At 31.2% G+C, this 26,335-nt stretch overlaps 2 protein-coding genes across 5 annotated transcripts; both read right to left on the bottom strand.

Moving 5' to 3' along the window:
- Positions 1–34: 34 nt before the first annotated feature.
- LOC145945699 (tyrosine--tRNA ligase, cytoplasmic-like) lies at positions 35–3,199 on the bottom strand. The gene is made up of 8 exons (XM_083054825.1): positions 3,092–3,199; positions 2,239–2,647; positions 1,819–2,081; positions 1,505–1,720; positions 1,179–1,373; positions 745–1,012; positions 410–551; positions 35–281 (listed from the first exon to the last, which is right to left on the bottom strand). Exons 2-8 carry the CDS (start codon positions 2,610–2,612, stop codon positions 168–170), a joined length of 1,572 nt encoding a protein of 523 aa, XP_082910951.1. The 5' UTR covers positions 2,613–2,647; positions 3,092–3,199; the 3' UTR covers positions 35–167.
- A 976-nt stretch (positions 3,200–4,175) lies between these two features.
- Positions 4,176–14,229, bottom strand: LOC145945236 (thioredoxin domain-containing protein 11). Of its 4 annotated transcripts, none has more exons than XM_083054113.1 (10): positions 13,827–14,037; positions 12,304–12,485; positions 11,746–11,976; positions 11,309–11,515; positions 11,040–11,237; positions 9,175–9,611; positions 8,269–8,587; positions 7,836–8,084; positions 7,259–7,452; positions 4,176–5,231 (listed from the first exon to the last, which is right to left on the bottom strand). In XM_083054113.1, exons 1-10 carry the CDS (start codon positions 13,885–13,887, stop codon positions 4,721–4,723), a joined length of 2,589 nt encoding a protein of 862 aa, XP_082910239.1. In that variant the 5' UTR covers positions 13,888–14,037; the 3' UTR covers positions 4,176–4,720. The 4 variants fall into 4 exon arrangements, with proteins under 4 accessions (XP_082910239.1, XP_082910237.1, XP_082910240.1 ...); XM_083054111.1 differs by having other exon boundaries at positions 4,178–5,231; positions 12,304–12,514; positions 13,827–14,229; XM_083054114.1 differs by having other exon boundaries at positions 4,178–5,231; positions 12,304–12,465; positions 13,827–13,958.
- Positions 14,230–26,335: the final 12,106 nt, after the last annotated feature.

Genomic DNA, 26,335 nt, shown 5'->3' on the forward strand with positions numbered 1-26,335 from the left:
ATATATATTATATATATATAAATTATTTTTGTTCAATCTTTTATAATTTTGTGTGTATGTAAAACGCCCGTTAAGTGTTAGAAAAATACAAAAAGCGAAACAGTTCATAAAAGTAACAGATTTCTAGCTAATCGATGTAATAAAAAATAAAGCTAGTTATAACTGCATTATTTAATCGGAACGTTTCTGAGAGTATCACTTGTTATCTTGCCACCCGCCAAAGTGAGCAGTGGGTTTCCATTCCAAGAGGCTACACCATCTCCATTTACCACAAGATCAACCTAATGATATATAGTACTTTAATATAAAATGCATATTTTTTATCTTAACTTCTTAAAATAAGAAGTGCATATAATGCAAAGATTCAATAGGATGTCTAGCACATTAAATGATCAGTGCATGTATGTACCTGCAGCTTTTCCCACACTTTCTTCTTTGGATTTAACACATCATCCGTTGTCCCATCTTCATATCCCTCGATAATAATTTTATCACCAAGCACGCTGTTTTCAGGAGGTCTCAAAGGCTCTACTTGCCTCGTTGGTTCTTCGCTAGATGTAAAATATAATATTGAATTATATTTTAGTCATTATCGTAATACTTATTCGTATATTCTCTCTTAATTTGTAATTAACGGCAATATAAAATTATTACATTTTTTATAAAATTATATAATTTCATGTACAATAAATATATGCATGAATAATGCTCTAAAATATGTTATTTACATAATAGGATATTTACACTGAAGCACAGAGAACCATTCCATGTGATGAAATTCCCCTGAGAGTCGCTGGTTTTAAGTTGGCAAGGATCACCACCAATCTGTTTTCCATCTCATTCAAAGGTACAAAATTGACTAATCCACTGACAATAGTACGTGGACCATTTGGTTCGCCTAAATCTATTTTTTCAATGTAGAGTGAGTCCGCATCGGGATGCTTTTTAACTTCGATTATTTTGCCCACTCGGATATCCAATCTTGCAGGTGTAATTTCTACCTCCACGGCTTCTAAATAAATCAAATAATGACCAAATATTGCAATTAGTTATTAGCAATACTATATAATATCATTACTATATATTATTATATAATATATACGAAACTAATCATATATATACATTTTTTGAGAAAAACAATTTTGTCATAAAATACATAAAATAACAAACTAAATTACTTTGTTTTTTTGATGGAGGATATGCTTTGCTTGCAAGTGATTTTAATTTTGAGTTTGCTTCGAATTCCTTTCTTATTGGATCCAGGAGTTTATTGATGTATATCTCTACAGCATTTTTCAAATCACCAGGATGTATCTCCTGTTTCGCAAAGGCGGCTTCCAAATCCTCATATTTTGAGAAGGACACATCACCACCTGAAAAAAATCGCAGATAATATAATAAAAAATATTTATTTATTCTTTTTGCTAATTTTATCATTTTTAAAAAAATTAATTAAATCACAAACAGTCTTGAGCAGCTTGACAGGATAGTAAAAATTACATACCAAATTCTGTAGTTCTTGGTACATTGAAAACATCGTCATGTTTAAATAATGAGAATATAACGTGCTTGGAGAATGCTAAGATTCCATTGTCCGTAATATTTCCTGGCTCGCAAAACGCTTTTTTCAGCTTTTTCTTCACCATCGCAGCATTGTCCAACAGATCTATCTTGGAATCTTCTTCGGATGAAGACATTTTTGCACCTGCCAAACCAGGAACTGGAAAGAAAGTAAATGTATGAAAGATATACGAAAATTACAATATATTTAAAACATGAAAAAGCTGTTCTGTTCATTTTTTCCTGTTTAATACTGACTCATTGGATTCATCAAATGAATACATTTCTCGTATCCCATCATAGGCAGATACTTCTCTGCAAAAGTGAAAATTTTCCTCTGATCAACGCCACCAAATTGCGCGTCCACCTTTAAATGATGCTCATCGAGTGCTTGTAACCCTGGATAAAGAAGACCAGATAGCAGAGGATTAGAGACCTGCTTGACAACTTCGGCACCAGCTTTCTTTGCATCATGTTCTGTCACAAGCGAGCTTAGACGATATACATTCAATGTATACTCCCTTAAAAAAAAAAAAAATAATTTTTTAGTTAATTAATATCAATTTAGAAAATGTGGTGAAAAAAATAATAAAAAGCTCTAATATTTTGAAAATTGTAAATTTTAGAAAAGAATGAATACTGAAATACAAGGAGTTTTGGTAGAATTATCCAACTTACTTTGATAACTGATAATCTGTGCCTTTGACAAACTTTAACTTGTCCAATGGAACATCAATAGACTTCAACATTGCCTTGATTACAGCTTCGTAATATTGAGTACGTAGCTCCAAAAGTTCCCAGGGTGCTTTCATGTTATCCAAATACGCATGAAGATCAGCGAACAGAATTGTTACCTCTGCTCTAGCTCGTAAGAAATCAGCTATCTTAGACATAGGTGCAAAGTAACCGATATGAGGCCTTCCTGTTGTAGCTGTACCCCAATACAGTTTGAGATCACGTTCTTTCAGGATACTTTTAAGTTTTTCATCTCCCAACCATTCTCCAAGATTTCTAGTAATAAGTTTATATTTCTCAATCCATGTCAGGCTCATTTTTTTTTTTTTTTTTTATAGATCTTTCCAGTTTCCTAAACAGTATTATTTTAAATATGTATTAACAACTTGTAAATTATTGTTGCAAGAAATTGTTTTAACAATCATAATTGCATCATCTTTTAAAGTTTTAATTGCAAAAGCAGGATATATCATATACACACATATGTTACATACATATACATATTTATCATTATTTTTACTGTATTTCTAACAAATACATTAAATCACCATATTGCATTGTTATATTACATAAATTCTATAAATTTCATAAATTATATTTTTTTATTATATTTAATTTATATGAAAAAGACATTTTTTTGTTACATGTTTTTTTTCAAATATATGAAAAATGTTAGAAGAATGTTATGAAAAAATTTTCAAAAAGTAACAATCAATCAAACCAATATATTTTCTCGATACGAAAAATTTATTTTAAAATTTAAATTGCGTCAAGTAACCTAAAAGATTATACACACCAAGAGAGCAACGGAAAAGTAGCTTGCCGGGTGTGATAGCAGCGGAAAGCGGAAGTAGCGTGGAAGTATAAGTAGCAAATTCCAGTGCGCATGCGCGAAAAATCCAACTAATGGCAAATGGCAACTAATCACGCGTCATCATTTATTTAAATCACCGACGAGATTCTCGTCGGTGATTATATTAAAATGAATGAATATTCCTCTGAGCCACAATATACCCAGGTAGCAAAATTAGTCACTTTGACGTCATTTTGACGTAATTTGATGTTAAAATGACGTCAAAATGACTTATTTTGCTACCTGGGTATATTTTAATATATTTATATTTATTTATATTTATTAATATATTTATTTCTATTTTATTAATATATTTATATTTTTATTAACATATTTCCAAGGTAACAAACGTACGTCATTTTGATGTTTAATGATATGTCAGTTTGCTACTTGGGTTATATAGCTGATAGCTATATATATGTAGCCTTAAGATTTTGTTTTTATAAGATTTTTATAAAATTAAATTCTTTAAATGTTTTTTCAGTGTATTATTTTATTATTTTTTAATACAAATTATTTTTATTCTATTAAAATTATTTATCTGAAATTTCCTATAATTATTATGTAAGAATTAAACTTTTTCTTAAACTATCTATCTAATTAAATATTGGCTTGATAGAATTAAAAACAGCCTCAAAAATATATTAAAAAAGCCTTTAAATATCAATCTACATCGCTATTGCATTTAAATGCTTGATTTTTACCGCTATCTGCCGACTTAATTAGTAATGAAAACAACTTCTGTACCAAATTTGTAACCAATTTGCTAACAATTTATAGCAGGTATTTGACAAGATTTGCTCTCGACTTATTCTCAAGTCGCAAATACATATAACTTTTACTTGGATTGGAGCTATTTCTGGATTAATTAAATTCAAATCTTATACTAGTTATTATACTATTTTATTAATTTCAAATATTTTTTTTATAACACATTCAATATTTTATTTAATATTTTTATTATAATCGATTGATTAATCTAATTTAAATAAGAGAATGGTCTAAGCGCTTAGACTATAAATTTTTAAAACTCAAATATGTGACTAGAGTTGGAAAATACATTTTAGATGTTTACTCTGCATAGATATAAGAATTTTGTGTCTTTGAAATTATTAATATAATTAAAAGTTTTGCATTTTTAAAACTCTCCTGCACATTTTATATTTAGTGAAGTATATATTAGGATCATAAATTAAATTTACTCGCATTTTTCATTTATTAATATTTGCTAACATATTCATATTCAATCTTGTATTTACAAGAACTTATATATGCTTTTTGATGATTTTATTGCATCAAGTTCTAAAATCATTGATTCTAATTTATGGAACATTACTTTTTCATTAACAAACTTTTTTCTTTTTTATATTTATAAGAAGTGATAGCCAAATTGAAAAAATTCTATCTTTTTTTATAATTTGGTATCAATTTAGTTACCGAACTATCGAGAGTATCCCAAAATATTAATATCTATCGTTACACACACACACACACACACATGTATTATATATGTGCGTGTATGTATATTTATCGTAGCAAAGACATATCTAGATTTGCAAGGCAAAATCTATATCACAATTCGCTTCTCATCAATTCTCGTTTAACAGTTGGTGTACGCACGGCATCCTTAATTGTAAAATGCCGGCTTTCCGGCATCTTATTATCAGTTTCTAACGATCTAATAGCTCTATAGTATCTTTGAAACTTTCTCTTAATCAATTGTGTCTTCTCCCTATCCCTTTCTCGATCGAAATCAACGGTAGAACCCAAAATTAAATGAATATCCTTGATATGCTCTAATTTAAGAAGAATGATTTTACGTTTATTGCGCGCAACTTTTTTATCTAAAAAATTCAAATGCCGTCTTAGCTTTCTGTAGTCCTGCAGAAGCTGCTCGATAATATCTAAACACAACCATCGTGTTCTGATGATACATTTATCCGGCGCTTCGCCCGTTCCCGCCTGACAAATGTTGATCAAAGCTTCGACGTGGGAATCACCGTTTAAGTTCGCTAGTACAAAGTTCAGTAAATTTGGGATAGTAATAGGAATGGAAAATGGAAATACAGTGCTGTCTTCTTTCCTAAAATTTCAGCCAAAATTAAACATTATTAAATATTGAAATTCGTTTTTATATAAATAATGATAATTAAGGTTCCTGGTTCTCATCGACATATAGAATATATTTCTATATGTCGATGCTGGTTCTCCACCGACCATGTTGGAATTGTGACGTCAAAGGCGAGAACCCTGATAAAAAAAATCGATAGAAAACAATAGGAACCGATACGATCTGTAGAAAATCTTATCGGTTCTTATCGTATCTTATTGTTTTACTTTTTAGATTTCGAAAGAAATGTTATCGTTTTTTATCGTTTTCTTTCATTCTCTGTTGAAAGCGGATTTAGTCGTTAGAATACGATAAAATTCTTATTGTGATATATTGTTTTTTATTGTTTTATTGGAATTTATCAAGAAAAAATGATTGAAAATCTATTCGTAATCAATTGTATATTTATAATAAAAAAAGTTTTAAGTTTTTTAACGTACAATTACGAAAAAACCTATAATTTTTAATCATGCATCAACCATAAACAATTGAAAACGTATTTTATAAATGTATTATCGTAAAGTTACAACAAAAAACATCCCTGATAAAAAATCGATAGAAAACAATAGGAACCGATACGATTTGCAAAAACAGTACATTGCAATTACATTGCAGTAATATTACAATCTTGCAAGTTGCATTGTAATACTGTAGGGACATTATAGAAACATATAACTGTAATATTTTATGAAAAATCTTACAGCAACATTCCAAAAATATTATAAAAGAATAGTATTCAGTCAAATCGTTAGTTCCTTCATTTACCGCTATGCGACGCGCAATTCACTATCTATCTCGTACTTAAGTTTTAGTCAGGAGAATTATATAAAGTTGATGAAATTAGCTCTAAGACTAAAGGTACAATTGTCTCTTAACTTTAAAATGTCGAGTAAATGCTAGATTTAACGCTTGATGTTATAACATCAGCATAAACTAGAATTTACTTAATTAAAGTTAATAATTATAGAAATATATATATTTTACTACATTAAATTACTATAAGTAAACATAATGATGAAAGCGCGTAATATATCGAAATAAAAAGTTTTATTTAATATTATTTTTAATATATTGCACCGTAATAATACCATAGCATTATATTGTAATTTTTTTAAAAGCGGAAATTTTACTGTTGCCACATTCTTGCAGTAATATTGCAGGAATATTTCACAACTCACATGCAATATTATAATGTTAGATCTATGCAATATGTTTCTACAATCATTCAATGCTGTATGGGTTAGCGAAAAGAAATGATAAGAAACGATAACATATTAATAGGATACTTACGAAAGGAAACGCTAGAGAATCAATCGTACATTTACGATATTCTTTCGTTAACTTTCGATTTATAACTACGATTAAAAACGATGTAATCGTTTTCTGTTGTTTTCTATCGTTTTTTTTTATCAGGGAAAACACACGCTAAAAAATTTTAGATGCTATTTCGAAATAAAAAGATATTTCGATGAAATAGCACTTCAGATGGCTTTAGCATACTCTTAAAATACCTCGAAAACTATCCCCTTTTCCCTTTATAATCAATCAACAGCTGTAAATTGATTGTAATATGAGGCCTAGTCCGTCTGGTCTTTGCACATGCGCAGTCATTCCGCATGATCAAAGTCTGATATTGTTGATTGACTGGCAAGGGAAAAGAGAATAGTTTTTGAGGTATTTTAAAAGTGTGTAAAGCCATCTGAAGTAGTGTTTCATCGAAATATCTTTTCATTTAAAAATGGCATCTAAGAATTTTCAGCGTGTGCTTTCTCGTTTATCTGACGTCACATTCTAACATGGCCGCGGCAAGGATACGCAAGAACTATAATAGAAATTAAATTAAATAAAAATTGTTTTTGATAATTAAAACAGAAAAAACAATAAAAGGAGATTATAAAATAAATAAAATGTAAGATAAAAGTTTTTTTTTAAATATAATAAAAGTATGACATTCAAAGAAGTTTAGGACTAAAAATTGCTTAAGGCAAAAGTTAACGCACCTTTTTGCAGGAAAAAATAAAATGGACGGAAAGCGATTCATGCTGTATTCCCACGGTAAATCGTTATTGTCCCCATCAATCTTTACAAAGATTAGATGATCCATATTGGATAAGTAATATGCAACTGTTAAATATACATATGATATAGCACTACAAAATCCACAGTGAGGAGAATAGTACATTACAACGACGTCCTATAAAAAAAAAATCGATGCATTATGCATTGAAATCAATGTACAGTGTCCCATTTTATTTGAACAGTCAAATAGAATCTAGAAATCACAGGATTAAAAAAAAATGTATCAGGCAAAAGTTGTAGGGTGTTTCGAGGGGGACATAATATTGTGACCTTGAATTGTCCTTGGATGGCGTTTTTCAAGGTCATTTAAAGGTTAGGGTTAGGTTAGGTTAGGTTTAGTTTTTTTCACGATATTATGTCTCCCTCGAAACCCTACAACTTTTGTCTGATACATTTTTTCTAAAATCCTGTAATTTCCAGACTATTTGACTTTTCAAAATAAAATATACATCTTGTATATTATTATCATTGCTAATTAAGATATGATAAATGCATTACATAATTGACCTTGTTTGGATCCAAAATTGTATCCAAAAATGTTTTTGTTGTTAGTTCTGGCACACGAATTTGTGAAGGCAACTCCTCAGCATTATTGTGGTTTTTCTCATTGTGCAACTTTTGCATTCCGTTGTGCTGTGGATTGTTTGAACGTAATGTTCGCTCTAGCAAACCTTGTGTATAACTGTTTATGAAATTGACAAGAGTATATTCGCTGAAATTATGATGCATGACGTACTGACTTTCTAACTGCAATGTAAAAAATAAAAAATATTACAAAAAAATGGCATATGTAATTTGAAAAAAATCGAGAAAATTTCAAAACTTGAATAGACTAATTTCAAATAACCAAAACTTATGATGTTTCAAAGTATACTTATTATATCAACATATATTATTAAAATGTCTTTTTATTTCGTCTTTTGAAACTTACCGCGGCATCTAAGATCACAACGGTAGTTTTATTTTTTCGCCTTGAGATATCAATCCCAAGATGTTCCGCAAAATGGGAATAATGTAAACTGTCAATAGCTATTAAAGCTAGTGTCTTGTTGGTTTTGCAAACCAATTCTTTTAAACTGATATTAAATTTCCTTGAAGAATCCTGCGGAAATAATGATGAGTAATAATCGTTTCCGGCTAACCATCTTTTGCAACTTTCTTTTAAAAAATTTCTTCTTATAATGGTCGCAGATCGTGAATCGGTTTCTTCATTTAATAATGATGTTTTATACTTCATATCTGTATGTACCCTTAAAACAATATATACATTTCATTTTTTTAATATAAATATATGGAACATCTTTGCATTTTCACACAGTTACAAAAGTAGGATGACCAAAAAGTGAATAGTTTACGAGATAGTTTGTACTTTAATATAATTTTACAGCTGTTAGGCAATTTATATATTTTTTCTTAAAAACAACTATGTCTTTTCTTTACACCAATTGATTTCTTTCATTATTTTGCATAAACATATTGAAGTAAGATCATCGGAAAATGAATACTTTACGAGATATTTCATAGTTTTTATGCAAGATTATATCAAATTAAAGTAGAAAATATCCTACCCTTATAACTTTTTATGCAGAATATTGTGAGAAATCGATTTATAAAAAAATATGGTGGTTCCATAAAAAAAATTCAAAATGACCTTGATATGACCTTGGTAATACCATCTAAGATCAAACCGCTAAATGGGTTCTTTTAAACACTACAATTTTTGTCTAAAACATTTGTAAAATATTTCCTTTCCGAAACATTTGACCGTTCCGGGACTTTTCGCACATCCTGTATATAAAAATTTTTATAAAATATATGTGTTTATAATTAATGTTACCTCTTTAATTCTAACTTTTCCTGTGATTTTATTATCCTGTAATTCTTGTTATAATTGTGTATCTGCTCTTCATATTGTCCAATCTTAAGAGATGTGAATACATCAGTATCTTTGCAAATATCATCATACTTTTTAGCTCTATAGATCTCTTTTTCTAATGAATTCATCGCCTTTGTCTTGCATAAGGAATCGCATTTATTCATCGCCACATTTGCACAACAACTGTTGTTAATCCATCGCTGAATTGATATTGTAGTAATGGATTCCTTTATTGGTTCAGTATAAATTTTAGTCTTGTTCAGGAGATGGGCACATTCTTGATTTCTAGAAAAGTGACGGATCATTGCTGTACTTCGTTTCATTTCCAAACGATCGATTATATCCTTCACTAGCATATTATCTGCACAGTTGTAATACTGTAAGCCAAGTTCTCTTATCTAAAGAACAAAAATATTTCGATATAATTTGTTTGATATAATTATATTTATCGCTTTATAAAAGAATATATGATATCCTATGCCTAACTTGAGCACCTTTTAAATATTTTACTCGTTTTTGATGATATGAATAAATATCAGAGGAATATTTATTTGAAAGAGGCACAATATTATAAGAAAAAAATTTTTCTCAATGTCTTATTTTTTCGAGATTTCAAAGTTATATCATATTTTTCAAGGTCATAGATATTTAAAAAAATAAAATTACATGTTTAAAAAATAATTTTGAAATATATTTTGCAAGACAAAAAATTAGAGACCTTAGTATTATATTTCTTTTTAAGATTAAGTAATTTTATGAAAAAAGAAACTTTTCCTAGTGAAAACAGCTTACGTCAAAATGATGTCAATATGACATCAAAATCGCTGTTTGGCCTCATTGCGTCAAGGAAATAATTATATGACGAAAAATTGACATCATATATTTTGACGAGTGCGACGAAATATTATATAAGAAAAGATGAAACTAGATATCTAGATAATAATTTTAATGTTATATAGGAAAAACTCAATCAATGTCATGTTGACATCAAAATGACTTTATAATGAGACAATTTGTGATTTACCCTATACAGCACAGAGAACATTGCAATTACTTGTAGCAATGTTACAATTTTACAAGTTGCAATGCAATATTGTAGAGACATAGGAATATATATAACTGTATAAAAATATAAAAAATAATATTCAGTAATCGTTAGTTTCTTCATTTACCGCTATGTGACGCACGATGCGCTATTTACTCGTATTTAAGTTTTAGTCATGAGATTTATATAAAGCTGGCAAAAAGTGGTTATTAAGATTAAAGCTGTCATTATTTTGTCTTTATATTGAGTCTATTCTTTTCAACTGAACTAACTGCATTAGTTCAGAATTTATCTTTTTTATTCCACATTGGAAGGAAAGGGATAAACTGAACTAATGCAGCCATTTCAGCAAAAAAAAAAAAAAAAATTTCTTTGTTCCTATTCAATATGATTTAGTTTTAGTCTATTATTTAGTTCTAATCTAAGTTTAGTTTAAATCTTCCATTTATTCTATGTAGAAGTAAAATTATATTTGATGTCAAACAGACATCAAATATAATTTTACTTCTATATAGAATAGATCAGGATCATTATCAAAGTAGGGGACGTTTTGCAGTCAAATTGCACTCTTTTTACCATCATTTTGATCTATCTTTTTGACATCATATTCTTTATCAATTTGATGACACTTTGACATCACTTTGATTAGGTTGTGTTCATTGGGTTACTATACTTCATAAATATTCAATAAAGTTAAAAAATCACTATACAAATATATGTATAAATGTAATTTTTTATGTTAGTAAATATTTATAAATTATGGAATAATTTTATAACGCACCAGATTGTAAATGTGATTTTCTGCATGAAGTGGATTCCGTGGTGTGAAAAGAAATAAGACAGGTCCCTCGTGTAGATAAGGTGCAAGAGTAAGCGCTTTGACACCAGGAGGTTGTAACCAAAGAGATGGTTGATGAATAGAACTGCTAATCCAACTGAGAATACTCTCGGACGTCCATTCATTGTTTTCTGGATAGCTCTGAGTATTTTCATTAAGACTGATATATTACATAAAGTAAATAAAAAAAATCACATATAAATACTACTTACTAAAGATTCATTCCACATGAGCAAATTTGCTGATGGAAACTTATAGACTCCGTAATGTAATTTACTAGATGATGCACTGGTTACTATAGCAAATATCAGTTCTCTATTAGGATCTCTTTCTAGTGATCGTATTGCAGCCTTATAAAACTCTCGATATCCAGGAGTTTTATCCAACCTTGTAAAATTAAAGTATCCTATAATCACTGCCTGTAAATTTTTTAATAAATTATCAAATAATCAAGACAAAATACACTGTTATTAGAGATGTAAATTAGAAAATAACTAAATATTTTTTTCACAAGTTTTTTTTCGTAAAAAAAAAAAAAAAAAAACAAGTTTCAAAGACCACTCAGTGAGCAGTTGTACTGGATGCATCGCAAAGTTTCTTTTTAACTTTTTATATAACTTTTTATATATAATTTATTATTTACACTTACATCATTGGCAATCAACAATTCTGTTAGTTGTTCTTTATGTGTTATTCTGACAATAGGATTCATAAGCGCATCTAGAAAATGAATCATGTATGGTGCTGTGCGAATTCCTCTGTAATTGATACCAGATTCTCTGGCTGGATACAACATCAGCACTGGATAGCCATGAATTTTATTGTACTGCGCTCTGCATTCCGAATCAGGATGCCAACAATTAATGGCTGCAAAGAATATCTAAAAACACACAATGCAAGCATTAATCAATATGTAAGAAAATGCGGATGAGATATATGAGTCGTTCGCTCGAAGAACGACTTAAGTCGACTTAAGTTTTTGCAAAAAAACAATTGAATTAAAGATTCAACTGTGTGATTTGAGTTATTAATCATTATGTTATTCAGCTTTTATATTTTTTAATATACGTTCCTATTTTGCTGAGTAGCAAAATATTTAATAACTTGAATCATTTAGTTGAATTTTCAATTTTTTTGTGCAAAAACTTAAGTCGATTTAAGTCGTTCTTCGAGCGAATGACTCATATATTATTGCAATCTTGCATACCTGTGGATGATAAAACTGAGCAACACTTTCAAACTCATTACGAAGAGCCTGACTTTCCGCATCCCAAGGAGCGTAATACATAACGAAACTAAAATCTGCCTGCATTATTCTTTCGATCATCGCATCTAAGTGACCTTTATAGAAATCCAATACTATGGAGCTCTGAGCGAAGAAAGGTCTCGCTATAGGAGGTTTGGAAATTTTGGGAGGTCTACAAAATTCATGATGATAAACGGATACAAACGATTAAGCCGGCTACAGATATAGGCAAAACTTATTGCGAGAGCTTTCAACCAAAAAAACAATACACAATTAGCCATCAAATAAAGGATTTTTAAGATTCCAAAAAAATTTTTTTTATATGGTTAATTATGTCCATGGATACTTTCTAACAATGAAACAGTCATACACTGTGTAGGAGGTAAACTTAAAAAAATTTTTTTAATTTAAAACTGAAAAAGCTATGTAATGTGACTATCTCGCTCTCTGGCGGTGAAAAAAATAATTTAAAAAATTTATAATTATAAAAAGCGACTGTAAAATGTGACTGCCCTCCGGCGATAAAAAGTAAAAAAGCTAAAACATTGCTTAGCTTTTCTACTTTTTACCGCCAGAGGGCAGTCACTTTACAGTTGCCTTTTCAAAGTTTTTAAATTTTTACAATTTTTTTAAAAGTTTTTTTAAAAGTTTACCTCCCCTATTGAAATACTTTTTTAATTAAAAACAATTTTTTTGGCTCTGTAAAGAATATATAAAAATAATAAAAAATAATAATAAATAATAAAAAGGTTGGTATCCTCATTCAAATAGAATTCAGTGAAATTTCAGATTTGACCAATCACAGCACAGGATTATTTTAATCTGAATTATTTTGATTTTGTCGCGAAAGCAGCCACGACGACACACTCGAATATAGTATTTCAGCTATGTATGATTGTGTTGACTTGTATTGTAGCTGGAAAGCATCCTACATATGTTTCTTGCTAGAAAGCTCTTTGTATATCTTTATATTGTATCACTCATCAATTATGATCATATAAATGGAACATATGTTAAAGGTTAGATACGTAATGGATATATGTAATTTAGTCTAGTTATGGATCTTTATTTAATTTTTGATACATGTTTTATTTATATGACCCAAGTGTGGTGATACAAATACATATGTATTTCTAATAGTACGTTTTTCAAGAAAGAAAGAGAGAGATTGAAGAAAGCAACACAATAAAAAAAATAATAAAAATTATTTTAAAAAATTATAAAAATAAAAAAAAATAAAGAAAAAAGTATTTAATTAAAATTTTTTGTTAAATAAATAAGAAATATCTAGAGTAATATGTTCAGTGCAAGGATGTTCAGTCTGTCAAGAAATATTAGAAACTAACAATAAGTTCGAATCTATAGACACAATAAAAATATATATAAATAATATAAAATATATATATATATATATATATATATATATATATATATATAAACTACCGTCAGAAAGTTTAAGTAGTGTATATAAATTAACAACTCACGAGCTGTGTAGAGCAGCCATAGCAGCAAAAGTAATCGCGAGGAAAAAACAAATAATTTCATACGAAAACATTTTAGCAGCCAATCGCTCCTCTATCGCCAGTCTCTCTTTGGCGACGTCGTTATTCGTTGACTCGGATGTGGATGTTGACGAAATCTGGTGTGATGAGTTATCGGCATTTCTCGGCAGGGTTGTCTCACGTTCCTCGCTGAACGTCATCCGTCCATCCATCGCCTGTTCACCAAGGCGTTCACAGAACATTCGCATACATCTCTTTCGCTAGTTTACGTTTTCGTTGCTTTTCTTTCACTCGAGAGAGGTTATTTCTTTTCCTTCTTTATTAAATTGCTATCACAGTATATACAGTAGCGCAACTCTCTCGATTTTGTGTTGGCCAAAATGGAGTGCGCATGCGCGAAGTAAGCGAGTTGCCCAGTAGTGCCATCTGAACTTCTCTTTCACTCACTCTTACTTGTTTCGGTCTCTTTCAGTCTCATTTAAATGCCTTAACACATTTAAATGCCCTCTTTAATTGCGACAATAATTCTCATGCCAATTTGGAATAATAATTAGTAAGTATACAAAGCGGTAATTAAAATTAATTTCATCTCATTTTTTATAAAAACATTATTTATAGATTATTACTATATGTATTTTTACTATACTATATGTATTATAATATTATTAATTATTTTATATAAAGTTTCTTTTGCTCTTCTGAGGTTCTTTCTTGTTTGTATCGAGGTGGATCGAGTAGCTGAGGTACAGACAGGTAAAGAATTTGGAAGAAAAAATAGAGATATTAGGTATATATATATATATATATATATATATATATATATATATATATATATGTATGTATGTATATGCATATTTATAAAAATATTTTTTAAACATTTCTTTGTTTATCATAAATATATAATATGTAATGTAATTTTTAGAATATCTACATTAAATCAACATGTTATTTTTAGGAAAACTAAAATACTTTTAATTTTATTTATTAATAAAATTTGTAATAAATATTTTATATGTGATTTGTAATAAATATTTTATATGTGATTATATTTTTGTTTCATAAATTTTATTTATATACTTCATATTAACATTATTATACAAAAATATATATTTAATAAATATAATTTTTTTATTTTATAAAAATATTGCATTTTATTATTTCTCGTTGTCACTTATTTATAGCGTGCAATTAAATTTTTGTATAATATATAATTTTATTATTTTGATACATATAATTAATAATACTATGATTTTTTTTATAACAATGTATATAGTTAATAATTTTTATATATTATATTTTCTTTTTTTTGCCTTTGTCTATTTTAACATTACACACGTCTCATATTATTTATTAATGATACGCTTTAGAAATTTTTATTTATTTTTTAACATACATATTATTATAATAATTTGTATTTCTTTCTATTTTGTATTATTTTTGTTAAATTATATTATTCTGATATGTTAGTAATGACTGAGTTAGAAAGAGAATGAGTTGGAGAGAGAACAAACAAGAGTGTGCGAGAGAGAAGTTTAGATGGCATTACTGGGCAACTCGCTTATTTCGCACATGCGCACTTCATTTTGGCCAACACTAACTTCAAAGGCGCCGACAGAGAGTTGCGCTACTGTATATACTGTGTTGCTATCCTCTTCGAGATGCAGTGCTACATTTATTCGATTAATATATTGGTCGTATTCAGCGAAGAAAATCACTAGGTAATAATCGAACGTGATTGGTTACATTCTTAGGGTGGAGTCCCATCTTAGAACATATAGATATGGAAGGAGAATGCCTTTGTTCTCGACCAGAAAAAGATGTCCGGAGGAAGTGAGAAAGAAAATCATCGTTGCCTCTCTCTCAGAGAGTTACTGCTCGAAAGTGCGCACGCGCGGCTTATGTACACACATGATGCTTGTATGCTTCAGCAAATGACACGCATGCGCACTTTCGAGCAGTAACTCTCTGAGAGAGAGGCAACGATGATTTTCTTTCTCACTTCCTCCGGACATGTTTCAGTCTGCTATTCTCCTTCCATATCTATATGTTCTAAGAGTCCCATGGACTGATAACACTGATATTTTCCGCGTAAGGCCCTGCGCACAATAGAAAAACTATTAGGAATAAATATTAAATATTAAGAATAAGAATTATTTTAAAATAGTAAAATCGGAAAAACTCTAATATAAAAATACAAATTCGGGTATAAAGGACTCTTATTGTTAGTAGTTTATTAGCCCTTACTAATCTTTTATACTCGAATTTGTATTTTTATATCAGAGTTTTTTCGATTTTATTATTTTAAAATAATTCTTATTCTTAATATTTAATATTTGTTCCTAATAGTTTCTCTATTGTGCGCAGGGCCTTAGACTCATACTTGACTGTATTGGTCAATTTCTTAGGCCCGTTCTACAATATGTCGTATGTCGCAGTCGGATATCGAACCACAGTATACTTAGCTCCGTGAACTTGGCCCCCCAATTTTGACTTTTTGAGTTTTTTTTTTTTTTAATCGTTTGTAAGTCGTTTGTAGGTGATTGTTAGATTAATTAAAACGTTTGTTAGATTAGCCTCGCGCTGCAAAATAAAAAATAAAATTGACCGTAAAGTTAGCCCCCGGTTTTTTATTTTGATCCTATTTCAGTTTTGCAGAGGCTGAATCGATGCGGAATCGTTTGTTGGTCACGAATATGCTAATTAAAACGTTTGTTAGATCGTCGTTTCTTAAATAAAAGCAAAAAACGATATTTGATAATTTTCTAGGGAAATATCCGCAAAGTTAGCCCCCGGCTTTTAATTTCGATTATTTAAGTTTTGCAGAGGCTCAATCGATGCGGAATCGTTTGTTGGTTACGAATATGCTAATTGGAACGTTTGTTAGATCATCGTTTCTTAAATAAAAGCAAAAAACGATATTTAATAATTTTCTAGGGAAATAACCGTGAAGTTAGCCCTCGGCTTTTAATTTAGATTATTTAAGTTTTGCAGAGGCTGAATCGATGCGGAATCGTTTGTTGGTTACGAATATGCTAATTAGAACGTTTGTTAGATCGTCGTTTTATAAATAAAAGCAAAAAACGATATTTGATAATTTTCTAGGGAAATAACCGTGAAGTTAGCCCCCGGCTTTTAATTTCGATTATTTAAGTTTTGCAGAGGCTCAATCGATGCGGAATCGTTTGTTGGTCACGAATATGCTAATTAGAACGTTTGTTAGATCGTCGTTTCTTAAATAAAAGCAAAAAACGATATTTGATAATTTTCTAGGGAAATAACCGTGAAGTTAGCCCTCGGCTTTTAATTTAGATTATTTAAGTTTTGCAGAGGCTCAATCGATGCGGAATCGTTTGTTGGTTACGAATATGCTAATTAGAACGTTTGTTAGATCGTCGTTTTATAAATAAAAGCAAAAAACGATATTTGATAATTTTCTAGGGAAATAACCGTGAAGTTAGCCCTCGGCTTTTAATTTAGATTATTTAAGTTTTGCAGAGGCTTAATCGATGCGGAATCGTTTGTTGGTCACGAATATGCTAATTAGAACGTTTGTTAGATCGTCGTTTTATAAATAAAAGCAAAAAACGATATTTGATAATTTTCTAGGGAAATAACCGTGAAGTTAGCCCTTCGTCGAGCTCTATCGGAATAACTCGGTGATTGGCGATCCGCTGGTTACGCTTACGCAAGTTACGCCCCATGTGACGGCACCCTTACGCGGAAAATATCAGTCCATGTGAACGCACTCTTAGGGTCATTCCACAATAGGTTGCAAATGTTCTCCTTGCCAGTTGACAATTGTGGATTGACCAATCAGCTGATAAGTTGCTTTACCTTAGAGTGCGATCTCATGGACTGATATTTTCCGCGTACCGCGTAACCAATCAGAGCCGTAATAGAAAACGCGGAACGACTCTGATTGGTTACGCGGTACGCGTTATGGCTTCTGCAGACCAGCGCGATTAGCGACACGCGAAATATCGTTTTTTGCTTTTATTTAAGAAACGACGATCTAACAAACGTTCTAATTAGCATATTCGTGACCAACAAACGATTCCGCATCGATTGAGCCTCTGCAAAACTTAAATAATCGAAATTAAAAGCCGGGGGCTAACTTTGCGGATATTTCCCTAGAAAATTATCAAATATCGTTTTTTGCTTTTATTTAAGAAACGACAATCTAACAAACGTTCTAATTAGCATATTCGTGACCAACAAACGATTCCGCATCGATTAAGCCTCTGCAAAACTTAAATAATCTAAATTAAAAGCCGAGGGCTAACTTCACGGTTATTTCCCTAGAAAATTATCAAATATCGTTTTTTGCTTTTATTTAAGAAACGACGATCTAACAAACGTTCTAATTAGCATATTCGTGACCAACAAACGATTCCGCATCGATTGAGCCTCTGCAAAACTTAAATAATCGAAATTAAAAGCCGGGGGCTAACTTTGCGGATATTTCCCTAGAAAATTATCAAATATCGTTTTTTGCTTTTATTTAAGAAACGACGATCTAACGAACGTTCTAATTAGCATATTCGTGACCAGCAAACGATTCCGCATCGATTGAGCCTCTGCAAAACTTAAATAATCGAAATTAAAAGCCGGGGGCTAACTTTGCGGATATTTCCCTAGAAAATTATCAAATATCGTTTTTTGCTTTTATTTATAAAACGACGATCTAACAAACGTTCTAATTAGCATATTCGTAACCAACAAACGATTCCGCATCGATTGAGCCTCTGCAAAACTTAAATAATCGAAATTAAAAGCCGAGGGCTAACTTCACGGTTATTTCCCTAGAAAATTATCAAATATCGTTTTTTGCTTTTATTTAAGAAACGATGATCTAACAAACGTTCTAATTAGCATATTCGTGACCAACAAACGATTCCGCATCGATTAAGCCTCTGCAAAACTTAAATAATCTAAATTAAAAGCCGAGGGCTAACTTCACGGTTATTTCCCTAGAAAATTATCAAATATCGTTTTTTGCTTTTATTTAAGAAACGACGATCTAACAAACGTTTTAATTAGCATATTCGTGACCAACAAACGATTCCGCATCGATTCAGCCTCTGCAAAACTGAAATAGGATCAAAATAAAAAACCGGGGGCTAACTTTACGGTCAATTTTATTTTTTATTTTGCAGCGCGAGGCTAATCTAACAAACGTTTTAATTAATCTAACAATCACCTACAAACGACTTACAAACGATTAAAAAAAAAAAAAACTCAAAAAGTCAAAATTGGGGGGCCAAGTTCACGGAGCTATTTTCAAGCCGTATCTCGCGTGTAGCATGTTACGTGATTAGCACGGTAGAGGAACAAGGATAACGTGATTATCGATCCTTGTCTCTCTACCGTGCGTCCGCGTGAGCAATGCAATAGTGTATACGTGTACGGATATACACCACTACATAGAACCTGAAATTGGTTTTTCAACGTTGGTAACACTGAAACCGGAGTTTCGCGTTGTCACCGCGCGAGGTCTCCAACATCAATTCGGAGTTTGCCTGGGTCGCCTGCCGACCCTTAAGATAGACTGCTTATGAGGCAGTGAAACTGTAGAGTCCCTAGAAATAAGGGTGCCGTCACATGAGGCGTAACCTGCGTAAAGCGTAACCTGCGTATTCTAGTGTAATCTAGTGATTTAATAAAAGTTACGCCATTCTGAAAGACGGCATTCACATAGAGTACGTTTACACGACACCCTTAATCAGGTTTAATAACATCCGTAGTTATAAAACTGGCCAATCACAGCCATTTCCCTAAAGAATGGAACGGCTGTGATTGGCCAGTCTTACAACTACGGATGTTATTAAACCCGATTAAGGGTGCCGTGTAAACGTACTCATAGAGCGTATTGCGCGGAACGCGTAACTAATACAACCAATCGTAGATTAGAATTTCTGTTGTACGCTCTAACAGAAATGCTAAATATGATTTGTGATTGGTTTTCGTAACCTACGCGTCTCGAAAAGTACGCTTCATGGGGAACCGATACTTTCGGTTTCGTAAAACGCGTATGTTTAAAATGACCGACAAGATAAACATATAAGACGAAATAGTCGATGCAGGACAGCTTTTGAGCTTTGCATTTAGCAGCATTTTTAAGGTAATTATCTATTTCTAATAATCATAATATTAAAATTAATCTCCTATTAATCAAAAAGATTAATACAGATGTTCTTTTTGTTTATGTTTAAAGAGATAAACTATGTTGAAAGGGATATTTGTTCCAACTTTTAATTTAACTACTTCTGCATTGATCTGTAACAGAGGGTTGAAATTAATTAATTATTTTTTCAATTAACTAACATGTTTAAATACAAATTGATATATATAAATATTTATAATTAAAGTGTCATGGATTGACGATTAATTAGAGAAAAATTAATCGAAGGTCGATCAATGGACGATTAATATAAATGAGATTAATCAAACATAATTTGATTAAAGATTGATATGGACGGAATCATAATTGATATGAGCGAAATTAATCGGAGAAATAAATAAATAATAAATAAGAAATAAATAAAGAATAAATAATAAATAAATAAATAATAAATAATAAATAAATAATAAATAATAAATAAATAAGAAATAAATAAGAAATAAATAAGAAATAAATAAGAAATAAATAAGAAATAAATAATAAATAATTTATTAATAAATAAATAATTCAATAATAAATCACATTCAATAATAAATAATTTATTATTTATAGTCATCAGTAACATTTTTTATTGGAAAAAATACTTTTATACATACAATCGCACATTTATTTAAAACATATGAAAAAATATTATTTTATTCTAAAAATTTTTATATTATTTATATATTTATATATTTTATATTATTCGTTTAATATATAAAAATATAAAATATATAAATATATAAAAATAATATAAAAATTTTTCGAATAAAATAATATTTTAAAATATGTTTTAAATAAAAATGTGCGATTGTATGTATATAAAGTATTTTTTCAAATAAAAAATGTTACTGATAACTATAAATAATAAATTATTTATTATTGAATGATTTATTTATTAATAAATTCTTTATTATTTATTTATTATTTATTTATTATTTATTTATTAATCGTTAATAACTTTCAATTAAATTTACTCATTTCAATCGTCAATCAGAAGACTTTCAATTGAATTCGCTCACATCAATCGTCAATCGAAGGACTTTTAGTTAAGTTCGCTTATATTAATCGTCAATCGGAGGACTTTTAATTAAATTCGCTTACATTAATCGTTAATCGAATACTCTTCGATTAATTTCGCTCATATCAATTGTGATTCCGTCAATATCAATCTTTAATCAAATTATGTTTGATTAATCTCATTTATATTAATCGTCCATTGATCGACCTTCGATTAATTTTTCTCTAATTAATCGTCAATCCATGACACTTTAATTAAATTTGTATAAATCAATTATTTAATTTTTCAAAATTTAATTGTTATTTTGCCAACCCTGATCTGTAATACTGTTGCAGTCAAAGGTGTCCTTGTTACGTGGAAAGTAAACTTTGCGTAGAATGTAAATGTAGAGGTTGCAGAAATCCTCATACAGCAAATTAAAGGTGAGTTAATTTACTTTATTTAAAAAACTTGCAATTTTTTTATTTTTTGTCTTCTTTTCTCAAAAGCGTCTCTTTTGTCCTCTTATAATTCTGATTTATATTTCAGATCCGTCCACATATACTTCTGTCTCTGTTCCCCGATACGAACATCAAAGAGGACAGTGGGAAAAATACTTAATGGATCCTGACATAATATTAATAATTATATGGAAACGATGGCGAAAGTGGAAGAAGATGAAGCAAACACTTCAACAAAAAGTTGAAAAACGTCATATATTAAAACTGTTTGTAATATGGAAATTGATGATTCAAGAGAAAAAAGCTCATGATAAAATGTGGGTGCGCCCGATATTTAGAGAAAGACAAAGATTTTTGCAAGGTGCCAGTAACAATCTGGTCAGAGAAATGGAATTTGAAGATCACGAAATGTTTTATAATTATTGTCGAATCTCCACAGAGATGTTCCATCAATTGTTGAATATTGTTGGGCCATTCATTGAAAAGCAATATGTCATTCGAGATCCAATATCAACCCGTACACGGCTTTTAGTATGTTTAAGATATTTAGCGTCTGGGGACAGTATGGCTTCAATAGCCTATTCTTTTCAGATTGGAATAAACACTGTCTCAAAAATTATTTCTGAGACATGCGAGCAATTGTGGAATACTCTCCACACATCAGTTTTCCCTGAAATAAAGGAAGAGAATTGGCTGAGAATCGCTAATGATTTTGCAACGAAATGGAATTTTCCGCATTGCATAGGTGCGATAGATGGGAAGCACGTAATAATACAGGTAAATCGATGTTTATGTTACGTCCAGACTCAAGGAAGGAAGAGTCGAAAGGAAGGACGTAACTAAATTTATCTTTTCGAACGACGGCAGACTATCCGTCTGTTCGACCCGAACGAACGTCTGAGCCCAAATAGGTCAACGACCGCAAGGGTCGCTCTTACTCTATTTAAAGGGCCGTTCGCTCGGTGGTCCCTTTTTGGCAAGAGAATCTCTTTTACGCAGGATGTGACCTTGTGCGATCCTGGTTTACGGGAATGAGTGGGAACAGGTTATTGATAAATGAAAATCATTTATTTTGAAATTTATAAATTTATTCCTAATATAAAGACGAAAGAATTTATATACATAATAATATTATTGACGGACTTAGTTGCTAATGAAGAGTGAATGTATGTGTATGTGTCGCGGGTGATACATTAGTACGGAGGTCTTCAATCGGGGCAGAAAGGGGTAAGAGTTATTGTTTAAATTTTAGGGTCCCGATTGGTGGTTACAATAATTTAAATGATAATAGGTATATAAAAATAGTGTCCATGTAGTGTGCGTGTAAGAGAGACTTCTAGGTTATATGAGTTCGGTAATTATGGCGGTGGAGGGGGGATAGGTTCGTAGGAGAAGGTGTGCAGGGACGGCTAAAGGATATCTACGCCCGGGAACATACCAGGGGATGATGTTATTCCTATCAGTGGTCTCTAGAAATTCGCGTAAGGCCTCGTGGTCTACGGGGCCTGGACCAATCGTGAAAGCTCCCTCAGGGACTTCTCGTATCCCTGGGAGCTGGTTTATCAGCCAAGCTCTGAATTGCTCGTATGAGAGCTTGGCAGGCGATTCTGATTCCTCGGAATCGTCGTCGCTGATATCTACTACCTCAAACCCTTCCGGATGTTCCCTATTTACAGAGGACGTTGGGGATGAGGGAGGAGAATCTTCAAGGGTGATTGTTGAGGGAGCTGGAGACGGGGATCTAGGTGGGTCAGGGCGTTCGGGAGAAACAGGGGGAAGAAAGGACAGTTTTTCGAAGTTAGAATTTAACAAGGATAATAAATTAATAAATTAAAAAGGAAAACAATTATAATTTAATTGAAGTCCCAGAATTATTTTAAGTATTATTAGTAAGGGTGGAGATGTAGCGTGCTTGATAACTTACTACTTATGGAGTGCGCAGGTAGGTGTTAATTATTCCAGGTGTGAATCTGGCTACGGACTCCTCCGTGAGGATGGTGTTCCACTCGCAGTTGTTCACTCGCGAAAATCGTCGTACTCGGTGAGCACTGGGCACACGATGATTTCACAAATGTCACTGCGAATGCTCACGAGTTCGAGATTCACTCGAAGGATGGTGATACAACTTTTCGCGAATGATCCGCGTGCGTAGGTTTGAGAAAAGATTGATATTCTCTGAGAGATGTCACGGGTATATATACCTTCTTGCTCCTCCTTCCCGTTAGTTTGTTAATATTTCCTGACGAATAGGGAATTTTTCAATAACGCCCTTTCAGTCCCGGGGGCGTCTCTTGATTTTAAAAGTTTACCGGGATTGGTCAGGGCTTTTGTTTAAGGCCCTAGGTTTTGACCAATGGAGAATTTGTTGAGGTTTATATTTTTATTATCCTCTCGAGATTATCTCGGTGATCTGTCAGGCGGCATTTGTTTGGATTCGGTTATCGTTGTTAGTCTGGTAAAATTTTATTCGTTTTCAAGTGGAAGTTTTCTTCTAAATTTTTATTGATTTTCAAGTGGAGATTTCCTTCTAAAAAGTTTTTATTGCTTTTTAAGTAAAATTTTCCTTTAAAAGAAAGATTTTTATTGCTTTTCAAGCGCGAGTTGTCAACTAGTCAAAGCGAGAATTTCAGACACCGCGAGTTACATCTGGTATGTATCTCTCCTTTTTTTTTTTTATTTTTATTTTTACGATTAACCGTCTCCGGTCAGCTGCTTCGCCTGCCAGATCATAGTCTTATTCCCACGCCTGTGATTTTTCAATCATCGCCTTGCATTCTTTGAAAGAAAAGAATCGTGGAGTCCACAGGACGTAACATTTAAATGTACTTATATTTATATTTACTTTATTGTATTTATATTTACTTTAAGAGATGAAAATAATGATAATTTTCTATTTCAGTCACCTCCTCACAGTGGCTCAACTTTCTATAATTACAAGGGGAGTCATAGTATTAATTTATTAGCGGTTTGTGATGCCAATTACTGTTTCACATTAGTTGACATTGGTGGGGAAGGCAGACAGAGTGACGGCGGCATCTTCACGCATTCAAACTTTGGTCAGCGATTCCAAAAAAATCAAATGAATTTGCCACAACCGAGACCAATTGAAGCTTCCGGCCCATCATTACCGTTCGTATTAGTAGCGGATGAGGCATTCGCTTTGACTCATTACATGATGCGACCGTATCCACGAAGTGGACGTCTAAATCGTCAAAGAAAAGTCTTTAATTACCGTCTTAGTCGAGCACGAAGAATGATCGAAAGCGTGTTTGGCATCTTGGCAGCGAAATGGCGAATTTATCGTCGACCGATAATTGCATCTGTCTCCACTGCAGTTAAAATTGTTCAAGCGACTGTATGCTTGCATAATTTTGTGATTCAGAATGAAAACAAAATGCCACTCTCCGAAAGGCGTTATAGTCGTATTTTCAGTGAAGAGGGAATTATGACAAGCGGTGCATTGCAAGAAATGAACAATGCTAACAGAACTAACGCTCACACCCGACTTGCCTCTAGAATTCGAGATGACTTTGCTACATATTTCGAAACCAGCGGGGCAGTACCCTGACAGTGAGAAAAAGTTCTGCTCAACGATTTTTAAAAAGGTAATTGCATTTATATTTACAATAAAGATAAATAGATATTATTTTGTGTTTTATTTTCATAAGATATTTTGAAATTTCTAAATCTCTTCTTTTCACCAGAATAATTATGAGTATAATTTCTTTTAATTAAATTATAATAAATTGAAAAGAATAGATCTTAGTCGCCTCGATCGGATCGTAGCTCATCCCGATCTCCTACGGATGATCAAGAATCGGATAAACATTCACCGGTGCATTCAGATCCTCGTTCTCCCGAGGAAGAAGACGATGATAAGAATGGTTCATTTAACGAATTGGACTATATAAGCAAAGCGCAAGAGATTAAACTCATTTTGTGTAATCGTTTTGCGGTAATCAAATTTAATCACATTGCTCTATATGTTTCGTTTAATTTTAGACAGGTAACGGTACGAATTAACGTCAATGTTGATTATACGCGTAATATTCTTTTCTTGGAAATTTCTAAAAATATTAAACAATTTTAAATATAGTATTTTTTATTCTCAAATTTAGAGTGTATTTATGAAAATTTTTAATACATGACACATTATTAAAGTTCTATTCGTTAGAATTCTGTTAAACATATGACACAACGATTTCTCTTTATAATTGTGATGAAGTTAATATTGATATTTCTTTGTGAAAATTAAACTTGACAGATATTGATGCTATCATTATAACTTGTACTTGAAAAGGACCAAAACCTATGGTCGAAACGTCATAATAAATAAACAATTTTATAGTTAGTATTGGTCGAATTTATATGAAAATACCTTTGATTTACTAGCGATACAAAAATTAATTATTATTATATTTATTTTTAAATTTATTTAAATTTTTAATATTTAAATTATGTTAAAGATAACAAAAAAAAGGCTTTGTATTAAATTTAATATTGTTAACTCTCTGTATCAATTTATATCGTCTTTCGTCCCGTTGTTATTATCTCCGTAATTATTTCTGTTTCTATGCTTTCTCATATGACCTTTCGGTCGTCGCGTCATGTATTGTTTAATTCTTCCGAGCGAGCCTTCGACAACGAAAAGATCACAAATCTATCGAACCATCGTTTGTCATTTCCAGTATTCTGACTTATACCTATCGCGGGTTATTATTGTTTTGGTCTCGCAACGGTAGTCTAAATTTAAACCATATATGTAGTGTATTGCGCAGACCACGGAATCCCCGGCTCGATTCTGAGAAGCTTCCAGAAACTCGACAATATATATAAACACGCGAAATGCCCGGCGACTTTGAGACTTTTA

This window comes from Prenolepis imparis, unplaced genomic scaffold (genome assembly GCF_030444845.1).
Source record: "Prenolepis imparis isolate NDT839.2.m4 unplaced genomic scaffold, iyPreImpa1.0 SCAF_14, whole genome shotgun sequence".
Classification (NCBI taxonomy): Eukaryota; Metazoa; Arthropoda; class Insecta; order Hymenoptera; family Formicidae; genus Prenolepis; species Prenolepis imparis.